This window comes from Penicillium soppii (assembly GCF_028829465.1).
Source record: "Penicillium soppii strain IBT 18220 chromosome Unknown utg000007l, whole genome shotgun sequence".
Classification (NCBI taxonomy): Eukaryota; Fungi; Ascomycota; class Eurotiomycetes; order Eurotiales; family Aspergillaceae; genus Penicillium; species Penicillium soppii.
The window spans coordinates 1,252,288-1,270,942 of NW_026643237.1; the positions used below are offsets into that span (position 1 = coordinate 1,252,288).

The 18,655-nt window shown below is 47.1% G+C and overlaps 7 protein-coding genes across 7 annotated transcripts; 1 reads left to right on the top strand and 6 right to left on the bottom strand.

The window, feature by feature from the left end:
* Nucleotides 1–208: 208 nt before the first annotated feature.
* N7529_009732 (putative amino acid permease) lies at nucleotides 209–1,817 on the bottom strand (the record flags this gene model as incomplete). The annotated part of the gene is made up of 2 exons (XM_057245259.1): nucleotides 209–246; nucleotides 311–1,817. The coding sequence occupies 2 exons, from the start codon at nucleotides 1,815–1,817 to the stop codon at nucleotides 209–211; spliced, it is 1,545 nt and encodes a 514-aa protein (XP_057093522.1).
* Nucleotides 1,818–2,832: 1,015 nt separating this feature from the next.
* Nucleotides 2,833–5,007, bottom strand: N7529_009733 (uncharacterized protein; the record flags this gene model as incomplete). The annotated part of the gene is made up of 1 exon (XM_057245260.1): nucleotides 2,833–5,007. The coding sequence occupies one exon, from the start codon at nucleotides 5,005–5,007 to the stop codon at nucleotides 2,833–2,835; it is 2,175 nt and encodes a 724-aa protein (XP_057093523.1).
* Nucleotides 5,008–8,186: 3,179 nt separating this feature from the next.
* On the bottom strand, nucleotides 8,187–9,990 carry N7529_009734 (uncharacterized protein; the record flags this gene model as incomplete). The annotated part of the gene is made up of 3 exons (XM_057245261.1): nucleotides 8,187–8,347; nucleotides 8,599–9,561; nucleotides 9,636–9,990. 3 exons carry the CDS (start codon nucleotides 9,988–9,990, stop codon nucleotides 8,187–8,189), a joined length of 1,479 nt encoding a protein of 492 aa, XP_057093524.1.
* A 977-nt stretch (nucleotides 9,991–10,967) lies between these two features.
* On the top strand, nucleotides 10,968–11,417 carry N7529_009735 (uncharacterized protein; the record flags this gene model as incomplete). The annotated part of the gene is made up of 1 exon (XM_057245262.1): nucleotides 10,968–11,417. The coding sequence occupies one exon, from the start codon at nucleotides 10,968–10,970 to the stop codon at nucleotides 11,415–11,417; it is 450 nt and encodes a 149-aa protein (XP_057093525.1).
* A 138-nt stretch (nucleotides 11,418–11,555) lies between these two features.
* On the bottom strand, nucleotides 11,556–13,021 carry N7529_009736 (Ras-GEF domain-containing protein; the record flags this gene model as incomplete). The annotated part of the gene is made up of 3 exons (XM_057245263.1): nucleotides 11,556–11,893; nucleotides 11,951–12,167; nucleotides 12,221–13,021. The coding sequence occupies 3 exons, from the start codon at nucleotides 13,019–13,021 to the stop codon at nucleotides 11,556–11,558; spliced, it is 1,356 nt and encodes a 451-aa protein (XP_057093526.1).
* A 715-nt stretch (nucleotides 13,022–13,736) lies between these two features.
* N7529_009737 (Major facilitator superfamily domain general substrate transporter) lies at nucleotides 13,737–15,721 on the bottom strand (the record flags this gene model as incomplete). Its single annotated transcript, XM_057245264.1, has 4 exons — nucleotides 13,737–14,668; nucleotides 14,724–15,066; nucleotides 15,119–15,389; nucleotides 15,477–15,721. The coding sequence occupies 4 exons, from the start codon at nucleotides 15,719–15,721 to the stop codon at nucleotides 13,737–13,739; spliced, it is 1,791 nt and encodes a 596-aa protein (XP_057093527.1).
* A 1,088-nt stretch (nucleotides 15,722–16,809) lies between these two features.
* Nucleotides 16,810–18,271, bottom strand: N7529_009738 (uncharacterized protein; the record flags this gene model as incomplete). Its single annotated transcript, XM_057245265.1, has 3 exons — nucleotides 16,810–17,049; nucleotides 17,100–18,150; nucleotides 18,198–18,271. The coding sequence occupies 3 exons, from the start codon at nucleotides 18,269–18,271 to the stop codon at nucleotides 16,810–16,812; spliced, it is 1,365 nt and encodes a 454-aa protein (XP_057093528.1).
* Between the last annotated feature and the right edge of the window lie 384 nt (nucleotides 18,272–18,655).

Sequence of the window (18,655 nt, forward strand, 5' to 3'; positions counted from 1 at the left end):
CATTCAGGCAAGATGGCAACCAGAGTCATAATAGACACCATCGAACATCAGGAGTCAGAGTATGCTAGATAAAACTAGGCCATTGTTCAATTCAAGTATAGATTGAGGGTAACTACTAGAATGTTGATATCGCTTACTAGGAGAATAAGTATACTTGTAATTGAATCATAATGTGATAATAATAGCCCAGTGCACTATAGACCTCAAATCAATCGAGAGCATCAGACTCAGGCGGTCCTTTGTAGTCTAAAAAAGTCAGCAATCATCCTCAGAGCAGCACATCCGGAGATCCAACAGAAGGGAGACTTACACTTCCTCGCATATATAACATACCAACCCGCCGAAATAGCCATGAACCCAACAAAAACGACAGAAGCATAATTCATCGACACAGCAGTCACCGGCAAAGCAGTGGGCATACTAAACAGCACCAACTCAAACGCAATCCAAGCAAGCGCCATGACATTCATAAACCTTCCAACCCAACTCCCAAGCCTCCAAGGTGCCCGACTGACCTCCTCTCTCCCATGCCAAAGACTCAAAAAGATAGGAATCGCATAAGCAGCCGCCAGTGCAATAACACCAACAGAAACAAACGCCGTAAACGCACTCGAGCTCCCCAAATTAATCAACCCAAGCAACATCTGAATCCCCGTCAACAGCACAAGCGACCAGACAGGAACGCCCCAGCGCTCGTCGACCTGCGCCCACAGTCTCGCAAGCGGGACTGCGTCATCGCGCGCCACAGCCCATGTCGAGCGCGACGCAGCAACGGTTATACTGATGGAGCAGAAGAGCGTTATCACCAAGACGAGGAAAATCAGACCCAATCCGCCACCTGGCGAGCCCATCACCCGTGCCAGGATGTACGGGAGGGCTTGGCCGCCCGGCGCGCCGATGATATCCTCCAATGGAGGGAGAGTTGCGCAAAGCGGGATAATGAAAAATAGACCTGCTATGCCGCCGACTGGGACGCTGAGGGCGATTGCGCGAGGCACTTTGATCGCTGGGTTTGAGCATTCTTCTGCCATTGAGGAGATCATGCCGATGGCCGAGAATGTGTATGCGGCTGGGAGCAGGCCGATGAAGAAGGTGAAGCCGGACCAGCCGGCAAAGGACTTATCGTAGTGGGAGAGGGTGTATGAGACTGAGTGGCGGCCTGCGTCTGCTTTGACGGAGACGGCGATTAGGATGACTAGGATTGTGATGGCTGTCCAGGTTGCGCAGGCGATGTCGACCTGGGGGAGGAACCTGTTTGCGCAGATGCAGATTGCCAGGGAGCCGAGACAGACGGCATAGAAGATTAGGAGGAGCTGCCAGCTGTTTGCGGACCAGGTTGGGTGGTACATTGAGATGGTTGCTGAGAGCATGGAGGCGAAGCCGAAGTTTACGGAGAGGGTTATGGTCCAGTTGCCTATTAGCCATATCCAAGCATTTATGAAGGAGATGGTGGTTTTGTTGCCACGGGAGATTTGGAAGGTCCAGTAGTACGGTCCTGCGGAGGTTGGATAGCGGGATGCTAGCTCTGCTAGGGAGAACGCAATGCATTGGTCGAGGAGACAGACGACTATCCAGCCTATGAAGATTGAGAGAGGACCACCGCCGTAGATTGCAGAGAGGAGAGCGGAGCCTTCGCCGTAGGGAATTGCTGCTATTGCGAGAGTTTGGAAGAGAAGGGTTAGAACTGAGCGGTTACGGCGGAGTTCTTGTTTGTAGCCGAGCTGGCCGAGCTCGATGTTCTCTGCGAGGGGAGAATTTTTGCCTGCTTCAGGATCTGGACCTGGATCCGGAGGGGCTGGTGTTTTTTCGAGCGCCATTTAGCCGGATTGAATGGGTGAATCGGGATCACTAGCAGTCGATCAAAGTAACGGCACTGTTTTGCTAAAGCTAGTATGTTATATCCAAGGGATCAGGGACGGTAGTCGGAAATGGTGGCGTGCAATCCTTAATTGTACCCGAATTAAGTATAGAGCAGATGGGATGAGGGCCACAGCTTGTAGGCAAGATGCGCAATATATAGTAAAAGTGCTCAATGCTTATAACAAGTCATATGCGGAGGTGCAGCGAATAGCACCCATAGGCTGCGTTTCACAAGCCACATGATGCCTGGAACATAGTTGCAGATACGAGGATCGAGGAGAAAGGGGTTTATCTCGCATTCTGCAGTAGGTGATAGGCAAGGATATACGATTGGCAAGGGTACAGGGTTAGCTTTGATAGGAGGTTGAAGATGTTTGTTCAAGCTAAAAAGGGGAGACAAGGATTGCATTGACCAATTGGGAGTCATTGCAGATGCAATAGTTATTGAATGTTCTAGGCCTTTGTTTTTCTCCTATCTTGGGTATTTGGCTTATTGGCTACGTCGAAGTCGAGCATCTTGTTTCCTGAGTAATAATCTACATCACTCAACAACTATAGGGGGATGTCAGTAGAGGTATGTCCAAAAGAATAAAAAGCACGAAGAGATCAATAGAAAGCAACATCCGAGTAAATGATAAGAGAAACCTTGACGCCAGGCCTAACCCTGAAAAGTAACTATATCCATGCGAGGGGAACAACTCCGCATTTGCCTCGCATGGAATCTCCTATTACCCAGCGATAGTCAAGTATATTCAGCTGTATTTAATTATATTTTGCGATATTCATAGTATATGATTTGAGAAAAATTGAATTTATTAAGACTAAAGATCAAATAGAGGGAATTAGAGTCAAATCCTATACCAAACAACAAAGAGATTGAGGTATCAAAAAAAACAAAACAAAAAACAAAAACTCATACCCTCGAGACATCAAACATTATAAACGATAGATGATAATCTAAGAAAACATACATTACTGAGCCGTTGAAGGCCGACCCTGATGCGATCTACGCGAATGCAAGCTCAACCGATGACCCGTCTGTGGCGGGCCCTCGGTAGCAAGTAGAGGCGGGATACTAAATCCATACCCCTCGGTGGCAGCGCTCCGATCTTGAGGATCGATCTCAACTTGAACCGACACATCAAGACCACCAAACATACCACTCTGAGCGGTAAACCCATCAGCAGCACGGTGATTAGTTCCCGCACCGACTTCACCCTTGTGAAGTGGCGCGTGTCCGTCCTTAGGGAGTTTCTCCAGCTTCGAAGTCTCTGTCTCTACAATGCCGTTGGAGCCGGTAAGACTCGGCGCCACAACTTCGGTGAGGGTGGCATAATTGCGAGATGGCATGGTGACTTTGTTCCAGGTGGCGCTCTTTTCTTTTCCACCCGGTTGCTTGTCGAAGAACGGCATAAGGGTTTCGTGACAGTCACGATCCAAGTGATGGATTTTGTTGCGGCGCGCGAGCAGATTAGCGACGGCCTTTGGAGGGGGTTTATTGGTGATGGCGCTGCTGACGACGTTGACGATGAATCGGTGGTCGTTTTCACCGGCCAAGTTGAGTTTCGGGTTCGAATAGAACCGACCAATTGCTGCAAGGTGTACGTCGCCACCTAAAATTGTTACACGCACGCTGTGGCTGCGCGCTAATTCCTGCAGACGTTGCACGAGCATCTTGCGCTCGCGCTTGTGTTGGCGCGCGGTGTAGTGGTCGTCTAGGTCGTCTAAAAGATCGACTTGGCCGTCGAATTCGTTGAAAAGACCGCCTGCCAAACCGAAGCGCTTGTTCAATAGGCGGATTGGGGCGATGACAGGCGAGGTGAGGATATTCTCTAGCCAGGCGAGACGGGGATAGGCGATTGGCACACCGAGTAGCACGACGAGGTGCTTGATATCGCCTTCTGCGGAGACAAGCTCGCGTTGTAGACGCTCGAAAATCAGGTCGTAGGTATCTTCGTAGTTTACTTGGTGGCGCGTGCGCTCTGTACGGGCGTCTAGGCCCATGAATGCGATGCGCTTGCCGAACCGCATGTACAAGCTTCGGCTGCGCTCTTCCACGTACGGGCCGGGTCGCTTTCCGGTAATCCAGCTGTCGTCTTCGACTTGGTTATCCAGAACGTAGGTGTTCTCCATCTGGCGTGGGTCAACGCCTGATGTTCCGTTGACTGCGTGCATGGTTTGCGGGGCGTCGGTAGTGAACGTCGACTTGGGAGGAGCCATATGGTGCTGGAAGAGGCAGTAGTACTTGAAAGCGACTCCGCCGATACCGCGGAAGACAGCACACTTCATGAAATGATCAGTGTAAGAACCGAAGCCGTCAATGATATCATGGTCATCCCAGATATTGACCTGGGGAATGCGCCCATTAGCCGTGCGGAAGGGCTCGGTGTTGTACCAGCGCACGTAGTTGGCATAGTAGTAGTCATCGCAATCAGCGCGCATTTGATTACTGAAATCATGGTTGCGCCTCTTATGCGGGTTTCCAATCGCAGTCCAAGGCTTGAGCGGGCCATCGACACGAATACCATCGTTGTAGATTTGATCGCCGCCGCCAACCATAACGTGGAAGGGCCTCTGGCTGTGCACGCGCATCACATCATTCCACAGATTTGGGCCTACCCAGGCGTTCATATCGGTGCCAACAGAGAAGCCGTTGCACGAGTGGAACATGATGCGCATGGACTGGTCTTCTGCAGGAACGACAAATTCCCAGGGTGCCTGGACCTGGTCCCCGGACTCGTTGTGCAGACCAGGGATGTCGTACTCCCAGCGCGCCTCGAAAGTCTCCACCGGAACGGCCAGCGAGAATCGCCAGAACGCCTTCGCGGGGTCCTCATAAAGCTTGAGACCCTCAACTGTCTGTGGCTGGGCATTGCCGCTCTGGCCATCGACGGAGCCTAGCTGGCGCAGGCGCAGCTGGGGCTGCTCCTGACCTGGCTTGGTGACGATCAAAACACTACCGTGCCAGACAGCAGCGGCTTCGTAGTGCATGTTCTTGAGGTTGATTAAGGGGCCGGAGATGAGCTCAAAACGGCTTGAGCCTGCGATTGGTCCGGTGTCACCATTTTGGAGGGTCCCTGCGATTTCAACGTCCTCGGTCAGCTTGCGCGACACTCGTATCCAGGGCTGGGGTTCCCAACTTACCATTGACGGTTTGCGCATTGTAGTCAGCCATAATAAGGGCAATTGGCGCAGTTCACGGATATCCGGTATTAGGGGGAAATAAAAGGACCGTGGACTGGTGTCGCACGGGAGCGGGGAGGGGGGTATTATAAAGGCAAAAGTGAGCGAAGTGGTCTCAGATTAGGGGGAACTAGGGATGAAAATGAAATTAGGCAGACTCCAACGATAGGGCTGCAGGGCTGAAAGGACCAGAAAAACGAAATGAGCAATAGAAGCGAGATTGGAGCTGCAGATCATTGTACTCGGTACCTTCGGAGGCCCGCCGTCTTGGCAGTTAAGAAAGGTACCAGCTACCTGTGCATTTCTCACAGCTCAGCTATTCAACATGACGCTGCCAAGACTTTCCGCGCGAAGTCATTGACCAATAGGAACACAGATTATGTCGGGGCGACCCGCTCTAGCCACGTAGCGCCACACAAGTCATTTTCAAGCTGTTCCTGATTGGTTGAGTATTGTGGCGGTGCAATATTAGCTTCGATCGATCGAGGGTTTTGATTTGTTGCGTTGTGCACCTACGTACTCTTCTGGGTTCGTGACTGCACTTTGCTGTACGTCGTTATTGATCACCAGATTTGGTCCAAGAAATGCTATTCGCTAAGACCTGCATCAAACAAGCTCAACACTTCTGTTGTACAAGATATTTCCGGTGGCCCCGACCCCACCAATCGTCCTCACTGATCTATAGTCACAAGTTCTGCAAAAATTTTACCCTACCAACCCAGGTCGACCAGACCTAATCACAAAAACAAATTAAGAACCGATCTTTGAGTTGAACAGGCAAAGCAGATACGTCCTAATGAGCAGGCCTCTCTATTCTGAAAGCTCAAACGACAAGATATTAATTATTGACTACATGTGCGGGTCTACAGGAAGTCAATGAATGGCATATGAATGATCCAACCCAACTCAAACATGACACAAACCCAGCTTCGGCACTTTGAACCCTTATATTTCTTCCAGGGATGCTTTCATATCACCAGTACCTATGGAATGTTAGCTGAGTAGTAAAAAATAAAGCTTCGTACCCTATTTGCTTTTCAAATGGATCGTTACGATGGGGTACAGTCCAAGTCCACGTCGCACCTGAGAGAGATATGGCGCATTCATAGTGTGAGCGAGCATGCTGTGATCCGGAAGGTTGGACTTTAGATCGCTCTTTGTTATCTGCCCGGTGATGAATCTGGAAGACTCTTCCAAGATTCCGCGCTCAGTATCTGCAGAAAGGGTTTTGCTGCTGTTCCCATTCGAGCCTAAAAAATATTCCAACGAATACGACTGACAGTGGGGCTTAGTGCATTTGAGAACTTTCTGGTTGCGGAAAACATGCACGTCAAAATGATTCTCGCCTTCAATGGTTGACTGTGGAAGTGTAGCTAAGTCGAAGTATCCCCTGTCTTGCGAATTTCGGCGACAAGTGTCTTGAAGGGCCGGATTTGATATCATGCGACTCATGCTTCACTATCATAATTCTGACTATCTGGGTAATCGTGTCCGCAGAAACTTTCATAGTCACCATGGTTGAATGTGGTATAAAACCCTCTCGCTGTGACGAAGCTGCTGATTACCTCCATGCTGTCCGATAATTTTGGGTTTTTGATCGGGACCCCAACCGGCCTTCCATAGATTGAAAGCAGACATCTAGAAGACGGTAATCACTGTGAGACAACTTCCCATAGTCTGCCTTGAAGGTGTGGTAGTCCTGCTCAACAATCTGTGGACACACTTGATGTCAGCCTCGTTAATGGCAGAAAAAGAGCGACTGATTATATTGAGCATAAAGTCTCAAGCACTAACTTCCTTTGGCATACGCCAATGGCCGTCACAATGGCTTGAAACTAAGCTCGTAATCGGGGGGCAGCCTGTCATATGTTGAACCTGCCGGATGTTTTCAATTAAAATTGAAGATTTTGAATGATATAATACTATTGAAAACTGAAAACATGAGGTGCCTTTCAGCCATTCAGGAGCTGCAGTGACCCCCAAAGGTTGCCGTAAATCACCAATCGAGATGATCGTTGAAATCGGCTAAAGACGTAATTGTTTTGACCGCCACTCTTGGTCAGCGCCTAATCATACCTAGGTATCGATTGGAAAAATATTCCATAGTTTGATTCCTGAGTATATACCTGCAGTAGAGCCATGCGCTACGCCCACCATTCGTTCAGCTAAGCCCCAACGAAAGCTAATAGTGAGTAGTATCATATGCAACCTTTCGCATCGTGCATATGCATCTTTTGCATAGCTCCGTTTCAATGGGCGATTGGTCAACAATTTTGGTCTATGGCCATCATATCGGCATCTCTAAACGGTAACTCATACCTGGTTAGTGGATTACAAAATGACATGGACCATGCACACGAACTCTAGAATGATGGCAGGCTGTCCAGCGGTGGTTACACGATGACGCCCACACAGTCATTTTTATGGCAATCAGGTTCGTTACTGGTCACAACTTTCAGTCCTTACACCGGACCGGGGTGATTGGGCAAATATGCACAAAAATATCTCCAGTTCTATCCTCGGTCATCTTCCTCCACTGAGCGTCAACCTATAGGCTCAGAAAATCATAATTATGAGTAGTCTACGCCACATGCAGTGCATTGAAACTGGTACGTGGAATATTTTTCCTTTCATGAATCTCAGCATCAATGGCCAAATCTTGTTTGATCGGTACGTTGAGTTGTCACTACGGTCCCTTATGTGGCTGTTGGCATCTGGTGTAGTCGAACATTGATCATCAACCACTGACAAACACATGGAAGTATCGTTGGAAGAGATAAATGCTCAATATTGATTACCATCCAGGAGGACTGTTTGAAAGAGACCGCGAGGCTCAAGTTAGTTAGAAAGCTGCATCAAATTACATATGCCCTTCCACTTCCAGGAAGCGTTCTCGGCGTTGCGTGTCATCTACACAAATGAATCAAATATCTTAAAGCCCAGTCACATTCAAACTAAAAGGGAAATCTAACAATAAAAAGACAAGCCAACAAGCCAATGAGTAAATTTCACAAGAAACAAGGGCTAAAAGACAATGGAAAAAATCACCTTTTCCAAATACATTGATCTCACGAACAAGTCGATTGAAAGACAACCATTCAAACTTGACTACGATCTGGGCCTGCTGCTTGAACAGCCACCATCTAGCCGCTTCCATTTTCAATGCCTGTCCAATGAAAGAAATCCATCGGAGCAATACTGGTTGCTGGATCTCCTGCTTGAGAGGCATCAATCCAAACATACTCATCTTCTGAACCTCTCGAATGAATGGAATCCATCGAAGCCATCCCGAGCTCGGAGTATGCTGCTGAAATGGCAGCCAATTAACCAATACCTGTGTCAGATTGAATGGAAACCATGTGAATAGCCCCCTTTGCTGGTTGTCCCACTCAAAAGGCCACCATCCAAGCAAACTCACTTGCTGTGTCTGCTTGAAGGGCACGTGAAGAGACGACGGCCATCCAAGATAATACAATCCAGGACCCAAAATATAAAGAAAAAAAAGAATAAGGGCTATGACAATGAGATCCCAGACCTGGGTGCGTGCAATCTGACCTAAACGGTCATTAAAGGTCTTAACGCGGGGTTGAGAGAATTGAGAGCCAAATTTCGCTGCCTGATCTCGCAGATCCACGACACTTTGCCCGTACCATAAAGCCGCGCCAGCAACCTTCCGCAGGCTCTCTTGGCGAAATTCTTCAATAGTACTAGTACCCGTACCATCTCGGACAGAGAACCAAGCCTGCCTCGATCCAGTGAGAACGATGTCTCGCAAAGTTTTCTGGCACTCACCATATTCTTCTCTCATCTTACTGCCATCAACCCAGATCATATCCGCAAAGTCATCGATGAATTGCAAAAGTTGGATGACGACCATCATGTCTATACCAGCAGGGAGTGCCTTTGTCGTCGCGGCATAGTGATGCAAGATCCCAATCTCTAGCACCTCAATATTCGTGGTAAGAGTTTCCTGAACGATCTCCAGAAATCTCTCGACCGGGAGGTCGATGACGAGTTGTCCAACGTTCCGTTTCCAGTTAAACCACAGGTCGCCATAGTCTTCGATCGGAGAGTCCGTTTCAAAGAGATATCCTAGAAGATTCTGAGTGATTGGGTCAAATCCTAGGATTAGTTTGCTGTGGCGGTTGTGGCATGGAATGGGAAGATTCATGAAGAGGATTGTAGGGTTTGTGTTGTGGGCGACATTGCTGAGACTCATGTTATTTTGTAAGATGACGTTGTTGATGCCATCTTGTTCGACGAGATAACATTCCCTCAAGCGATGCTGTTTGTCGCGGTTTTTCTCTGCGTGGGTCAGGTAAATGTGATAGTCGATTACACCCCATGGATGCCGACTGCTCTGGCTTAAGTAAGATGTGGAAAACTCGTTGGCGCAGGCCAGTGTTTCACTGCCAGAGTTGGAAAGGCTAGGAAGTTCCCAGTGAACACCGCTTGACCGCGGAGGGGAGGGGGATGGGGTGAGACGAGGACTCTGCATGGTGCTAATTGCTTCTGGCGCTGGGGGGTTATTACCTGTACTTACAATCTGCTACCTTGTAAGTGAGTGAGATAGGAGTTGACCCTGGACTCACGACAAAGTTCACAGCCACAAGAAATAGTCAAGTGTGGCGTGTGAAGGATTTTCTCGTGGAAAAGCAAGACGATTTCCTTGGTGGATTGGTAGATAATAGAAACGAGGGCACTGAGGAAGAAGAAGCTCTTTGGGTCAAAACGAAGCGAAAGAATTTGTGCGAGAGAATGGAAGAATGTGTCTTCCTGGTAGTGATAGTAGTAAAGGATCTTAGCAATGTGATAAATGACGGCTGCTTGACCTACTCTGACAATCCAATGGGCAACGACGAAGGTTACGGATCCGAGCCAAATGGTGAATACAAGCCAAAAGACTGATTCAGAGAGCTCCTGGAGAGCGATATTAGTCGGAGGCATCTAAAAAAATAGACAGGGTCACTCACAGTATATACAGATTCAATTGATTTGATTTGGATTGTTGAGTTTGAGACTGAAGTATGAGATGATGATGTCTAGGACCCAGGCGACGAGGACCCTTTTGTATTCAACAAGGCTTGCCTGCAAGAGAGTAAGAAAAAAAAAGGAACAATGAACACAAAGGCTTTGATTATGAATATATTTGTTCCCAAATCCTAAGTGTGGGATATCGCCTTCGAGTTTCAAGCGGAAAATAGCGACAAAGAACACAAAGAGCATAAAATTTGTGGAATCGGACGCTAAAACTAGATCAACAAAGTCCTTCAGTGTTTGACTCGGCTTTCAAATCCTAATAGCTTTGTGAGTTCTTTGTCCTCTGGTACTGGAATGAAAGAGCTTGTGTATTGCTCTGGTGGTAGACTTGGAATGGAGATCAAGCCAAAAAAGAGGCATGAAGAGAGCTCTTGAAAAATACATAGAGAATGATATGATTGAGATTAGATGAAAGAAAATTGACAGTGAACAAAATATTGTGCTCAGCAAACTGAATAATATTGACTCACTGAGCAGGGAGGGGAAAAACAAAAGGAAAAGAGATCCCTAGAGCCCAGCGAAATCACATCTATCAACACCAAGATTACGACTAGGTTAAGCAAATAAGGCAGTGTATAGTCTATGAGAAACTAATTTAGAATAAAGAGCAAAAGCCACCGTTTCTCGAAGACAAAAAGATTTCATGTATACGTAAACCCGTTTCTAGAACTCGAAGATTAGAAGAATGCCATTATACAACCACCTGGACAAAGCCCATTGTCTCCAACACCGGTTCACAACCTTCACTCTGCATATAGTATATGTATGAATGACCTCAGGACCTCAAGTTTTCATATCAAGTTCCAGAATTCCACTAGAACGAGCATCTTCAGCTCTCACAACCACCCAAGTCGCCAATTTAAATCAACCTCACAGTTTTCAAAATGGCCAAAAGAACCTCCAGTGTATTTGTTCAAGTTAATAAGAACCGCCGGATCAAAGAATATTCAGAAGAAGGTCACTACTGGATTTCAGTCCGTCTGACGGATGAGATGGAGTTCACTCACACAGACGTCGAAATCATGGCATTTGTGGTCAATGCAATTAAGAACAAGCGGGACAAACTAGCCGACTGCAGCCTTTATAAACCAGGTAATCGATACATCTCGCTCGCGGTGAGAGAAAGTATGGACTTTGACTTGCTGTGGTATGAGGCCGAGAAAAAGGCATCATTTATTCTTACTCAGATCAAGGCGAACAAAATTCGTCTTTCTCGTAAACTTCTCTTTGGTCCGGACTATGATGAGGAAGAAGACGAGCAATGTGATGATGGAGACGATAAGCTCGATCGATTTGACGGACTGTATCGCATGATGGAATATATGTTCGATTAGCCTTTTATATAGAACTGTAGGCGATTCGCTCTCTCGCATCTACCGTAAATTATATATGTTAAATGCTGACAATCATCCCGAGATTCATTTTCAAGCTTAGAGTACATAAATCATCAAATACATAAGTCGTCAAGCGTATCAATCATCTAGAACCATACATGCAACCACCATAGAAGCCGACATACCTCCGGTGGGGGTATACAAATCTCTAGGCCTATTTCCCAGCCCGCGACCTTTTGGCTCCAACTCACAGCTTTTATCCCACATCTCATGTATCTCAGCGGCTGATTGCAACTGCGTTGCCAAATAATCCTGTAACTCAGGAACAGACTGCAAGCAATACGGAGCTTCTTTCCATCGCTGGATTTCATGAATTGTCGTTGCTAACATCGTATACTTGTGAAAATTGATGAGACCTTCGGCCGTCACGGCTGGATTGCCGTCTTCAATAAAGGTGAGGTCTTTTAAAAAGAGGCCTGTGGATATATAGTGAGCCAATGAAAAAACAACAGAACAATGTGCAATATACTAACCGAGAAAAGGTATACACGGTGACACAGTCACCCGCAAAGTCTCCCGATAAGCCTGATAGTTCTGCGCACTGAGTATCATTGCCTGCAGAGGCCTTAACATGTTGCAACTGCGTTCCGTGACCATGGCCCACGTGCGAGCAAGTCGATGGATAGGCGCGCTTTCTAAACTCGACAGAATAGATATCACAGCGGAGTAATTTTGAAGTTGATGGCAATTCTATAGATCAATCAGCATTTCATGATAGATTACTGGGAAGGGCTAATATTTACGCTGGCCACACTGACTAAATGATCTACCACCTGGGCGCGCTTTTTCAATTCTGATTCTGCGAGTACGGTGGCGCAGACCCAATTTGAGAGTTGATTGGAATACCGGATCAAGGATTGGATGTTTGGTGCTAGCTCTGGTGTGGTACTCTTTTGCCAGTTCTTGTGTAACAATTCTTCTCGTTGGAGTTTGTTGAACATGGATGCTTCCATTATGGTTAACTGTCGGGCGACCTCTTTGGCGTCGATTTTTATGAATTGGAGCTTGTCTAATTTTCGGGGGAGGATTGGTTTTGGCGGGTTCGAGATGGAGAGGTGGGACCTTTTGGTATATGCGTTGCCGGAGAGTCGGCGCTGAATGATTACGTTGAGTTGTTGAGTCGGTGTTTCGGCGGCGCGCTCTGCGAATGATTGCATTCTTTGCAAAAGTTCATCTGTGTCGAAGCCTTTTGGCTCGCTCCAAAAGTGTTCAAGCCATTGTTTCAAAATGTTGATCACTCGCAATTGGATGAGAGGTTTTGTTTGAGTCGACCATTCTTCGGTCTCGGTGGGAGGCGGAGAGCAGTCAAACCTATCAATCAGAAGACCAAGCAGTTCAGCTCCCGAGGTAAAATATTTATAGGTAACGAGGAAGGTTCGGTTGAAGGCGCCGTCGAGTTTGTCGTGGCGTGTCAGATTTTCCACCAATGCTGGTAGAGTCGCTGCTCTGATCATCTCCGCACTTTTATTTGGACTCTGAACGAGTCCAACTGTGGTGTCGTGACATCCAGAGTCTACCCGTTCTATTGTGTCTTGTTGAGCCATTGTATCGAACATGCCATGAGAAGGTCGAATTGTCGGGTATCATTCAAATTGCTCTCTGTTCAGAGGGTCTTACGTACAACGTAATATTCCGATGACACTGCGCCGGTATCATATCAACATGTAAGAGCCGCAAGGGGAACGCTCGAGGATCTAGGACCAAGGTAGTCTCAGTGATGTATTCGCGTGGGCAGTGGGGTCTTTCTTGGCGGACCACCATACCAACAAAGGTGTGCACTCCACTTCAAATTGATAATTCGGGTCCTACGCCTTTAGCGGGATAGTGTTGGCCTTGTCCGACCTCGGGTTGAGTCATGGACACAGGTCTTACGATCAGCAGGTCCAGGTCCGGACTTCTTGGCCGAGCATCGAATTTCGCTTAAGCGCTTGTGCCGTGGCCCCCACTCTGGCCACTGGTACCCACTAAGATCACAAACTTTCAGTTATCTGATCCGAAACTTAATAGAATTGCTCATTTTGATTGATCAATTAAGAAACGGTTATTGCCGGACACGACCCACCTTGTGACTTTTTGGACTAACGAGCCACGCGGACGCCCCAACCGACTCCAAAGGTTTAGATGTTTATGATGGCCAATGGCAAACGGCAAATACCATAACCTGATTTGGAAGGTTGCAAGATGTTGTTCCGAGGCACATGAAATCTAATTCTAAACCTGCCAATTCCCGTGTTCCCGTATTCCCTAATGCCTGCCATTTTAAAAAACCGTACCACGAACCTGTGGCTTCCTTCTCAAGTCAATGTCCCTCATTAAGACAGTCCAAGGGATTGCCAAAACAATAATACCACACCCAACCGAAAGCAGTCTCAGCTCGGAGTAGGCATAGGCTTTCTGGATAGCCACCCTGGTGGGGCTTCCAACAGGGTAACTCCGCTGTGTGACGAGATCTTCGTAGATTTTGTTCAAATTCGGCATTGACGATTCAGGAAGGTATCTGACCAGAGCCTTGAGGTAAGTATTCTGCCAGATGACAGTGCTGATCGTAAGACCCGCACTATCCCCAATAGTGCCCACAACGTTCAATAGTGCGAGCGCGGTAGCCACATGCTGGTGATCGACAGCTGCTAAGATAGCGAGCTGCTCAACGAGAATAAAGGTTGAGCCACTGATCGCAAGGAAAATCTGGCACATCACCTGGTAGCCAACGTTAATGTTTGGCTGGCGGAAGTAGATCATCAATCCCTGTGCAAGAATGTAAAGTGGAACGGCGATATACAAGGTCCATTTGAACCGACCGACCCTGCGGATCAGCCAACCAGTGAACAGTAGAAGCACACCCGACACCATATCAAAGATATTGACAATGTAGTTTGAGGTGGTGATGCTAAGGTCGTTGTTCACCTGCAACCAGGATGTGAAGTAGTAGCTCCAGCAATAATTCGACAGTTGGTAGGTTGCATCCAACAAAACTGCGCCGATGATAGTGCGGTTCGTAAGAAGTCGCCATTGGAAAAGAGGGACTGGAGCTAGCCACCGCTCCCAAATCGCGAAAAAGAATAGGGTGCAGAAGCCAACCACGACCATAGCAATGATATAGGCGGAGGCCCATCCGTCGGGGGCGTAATCGGCGATGTCAAAGGGGAGTTCGAATAAAACAAGACCAGCTGTGAAAACAAAGACTCCAATAACTGGTGATTTTCATTAGATGCTTGTATCTGTTCGGATAAAGACTGCCAAACTCACCGTCGAATTCGATAGTCCAATGACAGATGCTTTCCAGTATGGTACGGCCACTGGGCCTCTTGATGCGGTAGCCTTCTTGTTCCGCCTTATGTAAATTCCATTTCAGCATAATGTATAGCGGCGCCGCGAAGATAGGCATAATGATCGCCCAGCAACCGAAGCCCCATCTCCACGAAATCTCATAGTAAAATTGTTCTGCCACCTTCGGACCCGCAAAGGCCGTGATAATATATGGCGAGGAAGTGAATGCGTAGGCGAAGGCACGATTCCTTAAAGTCGACACATCGGCTGTCACGACATCGACTGCGTATTCCATTCCGTAGAATCCGGCGTAATAAAACACCTATTGCAATCAGTCTTTGGATGGTTGTGTAGTTTCTTGATCATGAACTTACATTGGCAGCGCAATATATTTCAAAGGAATGGCATGTTGCCATGAGCACCAATCCAATAGTCGCACAGATGACCATCAGCAGGAAACCTTCCGCGCGCCCCCATACATCCATCATTTTGGCCACGGGTAGATATGTGGCGGCAGCAAACGCATCGCCGAGCGCAGTCGGGACCGCCGACAGTGAGTGCTTTTGGAATGAACTAGTCACATAGGGATTCAGAGTTGCGGTGACAGTTGATTGGAATGCATTTGCAAAATATAGGAACCAGATGCTATGAAAAACTTGATATTAATGGCTGTCGGCATAATAGAATTGCGCACGCGGCGTATCAAAGTCGAAATGAACATAAAGAACATACTTGATAAAGACTGCGATCAAAGTCTTTTTTGACCAGGCCATAGTAACAGCCTCAACATCTTGAACACCATGCTGAGCACTCCCATCCGGCACCTCCCTACACACCACAGAACTGGTATAGCTCGGAGTCGGATGGACTCCATTGTCCGAATTTTCTGTATGCTCGTTAAGAGAAACATCATCATTCTCTATTGATATGCGACGAAAGGCCACGCGGGCCCTGCGGATCAAAGGGCGAACACCCATAGTTGCTATACAACGTACATAGGAATATGAGATGCGGAATCACAGACATTAAGTCAAATGGGAAGATGTGTGGGTCGGTAGGGGATCGTTTCGCTTATAGTATACAAGCATCGAAGTTGAATGGGGGCTAAAAACTAACTGGAAGCGCACTAGCCTTGGAACTTTGCATGGATCGGTGATTGGTTGTGTGGAGTTGAGTTAGATGAACAGGAGGATCTATGCGCTGCTCTATCCGCGACTAGTGAAAAAGATAAGATCCTCCAGGGCCCGAAACACGCCACTATTTTGATCAGAACGTGCCTACTCCGTACTAGTACAAATTTACGATCTACAGCAATGTAATATATCAAATCTCTTATTTATTTCGAAATGGCATTGTGGTTGTCGCTCTCAATAATAACCTGCAATCCACTTTTTATCCTAGTGGGATGTGCATGATCACTTAAGGGGGAACAAGTCCAAGTTGGACAAAGCTAGCAGGACTGAAATTTAATTAGATGAATATTGTACATTGTTATATACTTGATCTCGCTTGTCAGATGCCTGATACTATTTCCATTTAGGATTAGTATAACGTAGCGCCGACAATGTCGGAGAATTAATGTTGAGACCATACAAGTTCAGTTGTGATGCAATCTTATCTGATTATACATAATAATTTATGCAGATAGGTCTTGCAAATTCACCCTGTGCGTGAAATTGGAGCACAAATGCTTCTGCAAAAGCTTGGCCTACTGTGGCTACCCAACTTGTCGATCTCTCGTGTGCCGTTCCTAATTCGATGTTTCTGCGTAGATCCTTGGACAATAAGGTTGGAAAGACATAGCCTTATTCGGGTTTCCATTTGAGCGAATTATACTGTGAGTTATCATCGGCTATAGCTATAATACTGCTGATCTATGATCGCCCTTTAAACCGCGGAGATTAGTTGGACTTATTGATAGTCATGAAAATAAGCTTAAGCTAGGACGGAGAAAATGCTTTTCAAAAAGTTATGATTAAAATGATGATCAACATTGGACTTGTCTGCTTTAACATGAGCCTTCAATGACTTAGTGATACAATGAACCAGGCTCATTTTGGTAACATCAAGACACACTGGCCTTGCCCCCCAGAGTTGTGACCTTGAATCCCGCAGGCAGGGTCATTTGACCACTTCCTGATGTGCTCCAGATTTTGGGACCTGACGCATCAAAAAAGTCAACTCTTTGGCAGTCGAAACACATAAATCGTCTGTCGAAAGGCTCCTCCAGGAATGTATTTGAGGTATGATATTGGTATTTTCGTAGTTCGAGAGGTTGAGTTGTGAATGTTGTCCAGCTAGATTCCTTCGAGGCATTTAGCAGGGCAGATTTTGTGAATGCATCAATCAACTTACCAGCATTTCCCTCAATTCGGTCACCTCGCCGGTGTCCGCATCAATTTCTTCATCATGCATGAGACTTCGCATAATGGCACGACCTTCTTCTCTATCCTCCTCGTTGAAGATTTTCAGCCCATAGTCGCTGAGAAACTTGAATTCACCCCCGTAGTGCGTCTTGAGCCATTTTTTCTCTTCGGCTGTTACACTTGACAAGGCCCGGAGGTAGGACTCTCGAGGGCCTTTAGACTCATAGGACATGATAGCGCGTAGAAGACAGCGGCCTTCTTCCTTGAAATCTGGCTTGAAAATGTTTGTCCCAACAGAAGAAAAGCCCGGAAGCTCATTCCCGTATTGCGCCTTTATCCCTTCCATCTCAGTAATAGTTAGCTTTTCGGTGCCGGGGGCTTGTTGTTGACGTGGACCATCGCAGGCAGCCAAAGCTCGTAGGATAAAACGACCTTCATCTCGAAACTCATCCTTGAAGATTTTCTCCCCCTGCGAACAGACAAGATTGAGTTCGCTCTCATATAATGTCCGTAGCCAGGCCTGCTCAAAGGCTGTCAAAGGGCCAGATGTCACGAATTGTCGGTTCCGAATGGCTAGCAATGCTTCAACTCTCTTCCTCTCCTCGCTAGGCCAGATGACATGAAGCATGTATAAGCCGGACGGTTTGAATGGCGTAGGTCCAACCTGAGGGCCAATCGGGAGCCCACTAAGACGCACCTCAAAAAGCGGGACCAAGGGACTGAATGGCTGGAAATAAGCTGCTGGTTTACCGCTAGTGTCGGTGATGTAACCAGCTGCATGGCTATCACTGGAACATGATATTCGGTAACAGTCATCAATAGGGTTGCCGATCAAGTTGCAGAATATGTTAGGTGCGTGTAGCACCCTCTTTAATGGAAGGATGCCGTGCGAGCTCGAACCGGTCTGAGTTGGTGAAATCTTGACAGGGAGACGAACAGTTCCGATCCCAATGACTTTGATTTTTCCTCCCTCTCGAGTCGTAGCAAAAGAATCTATGGGGACGTAGTCGTGAGAGAACCAAGAGCGATCTTTCGCGACACTGATTTGGTTAGCTAGAGACATAACTGGCCCCGGGCTAACTCTCACTGGATGTTAGATGTGTTTGACCAAATCCAAGACGGACAAGGAAGAGAGCTCTTCTCAGCCTGAGAAGATGACATGATGAGCATAAAGTCTTTGAAAGCTCTGGAAGCGTTGTGAAGAAAGTAGCTCTAAATTGGGAATGAGAATGCTTGAAGAAAGAAAGGCAAAGATGGAAAGAAGGAGAGGTGAGAGAAAGAAAGGAAATCACGTTTCAATCCTCTCAAACCTAGCAATACTAATAGAGTTTTGATAATACAACCCCCCCCCTTATCAGAATTTCTGCCTGATTTTGCCTGATCCCTTAGTATCTGATGACCGCTTTCCTATCAATCTCTATGCAAATGCACCTGCAATAATAAGCATGGCAGAAATAATTGATGCCTGACAATAAATGTGGATGTCTTAAGCATCAGGCATTTTGAGGCAGGGGGTGTAATACACATTATCAACACCCTACTTAT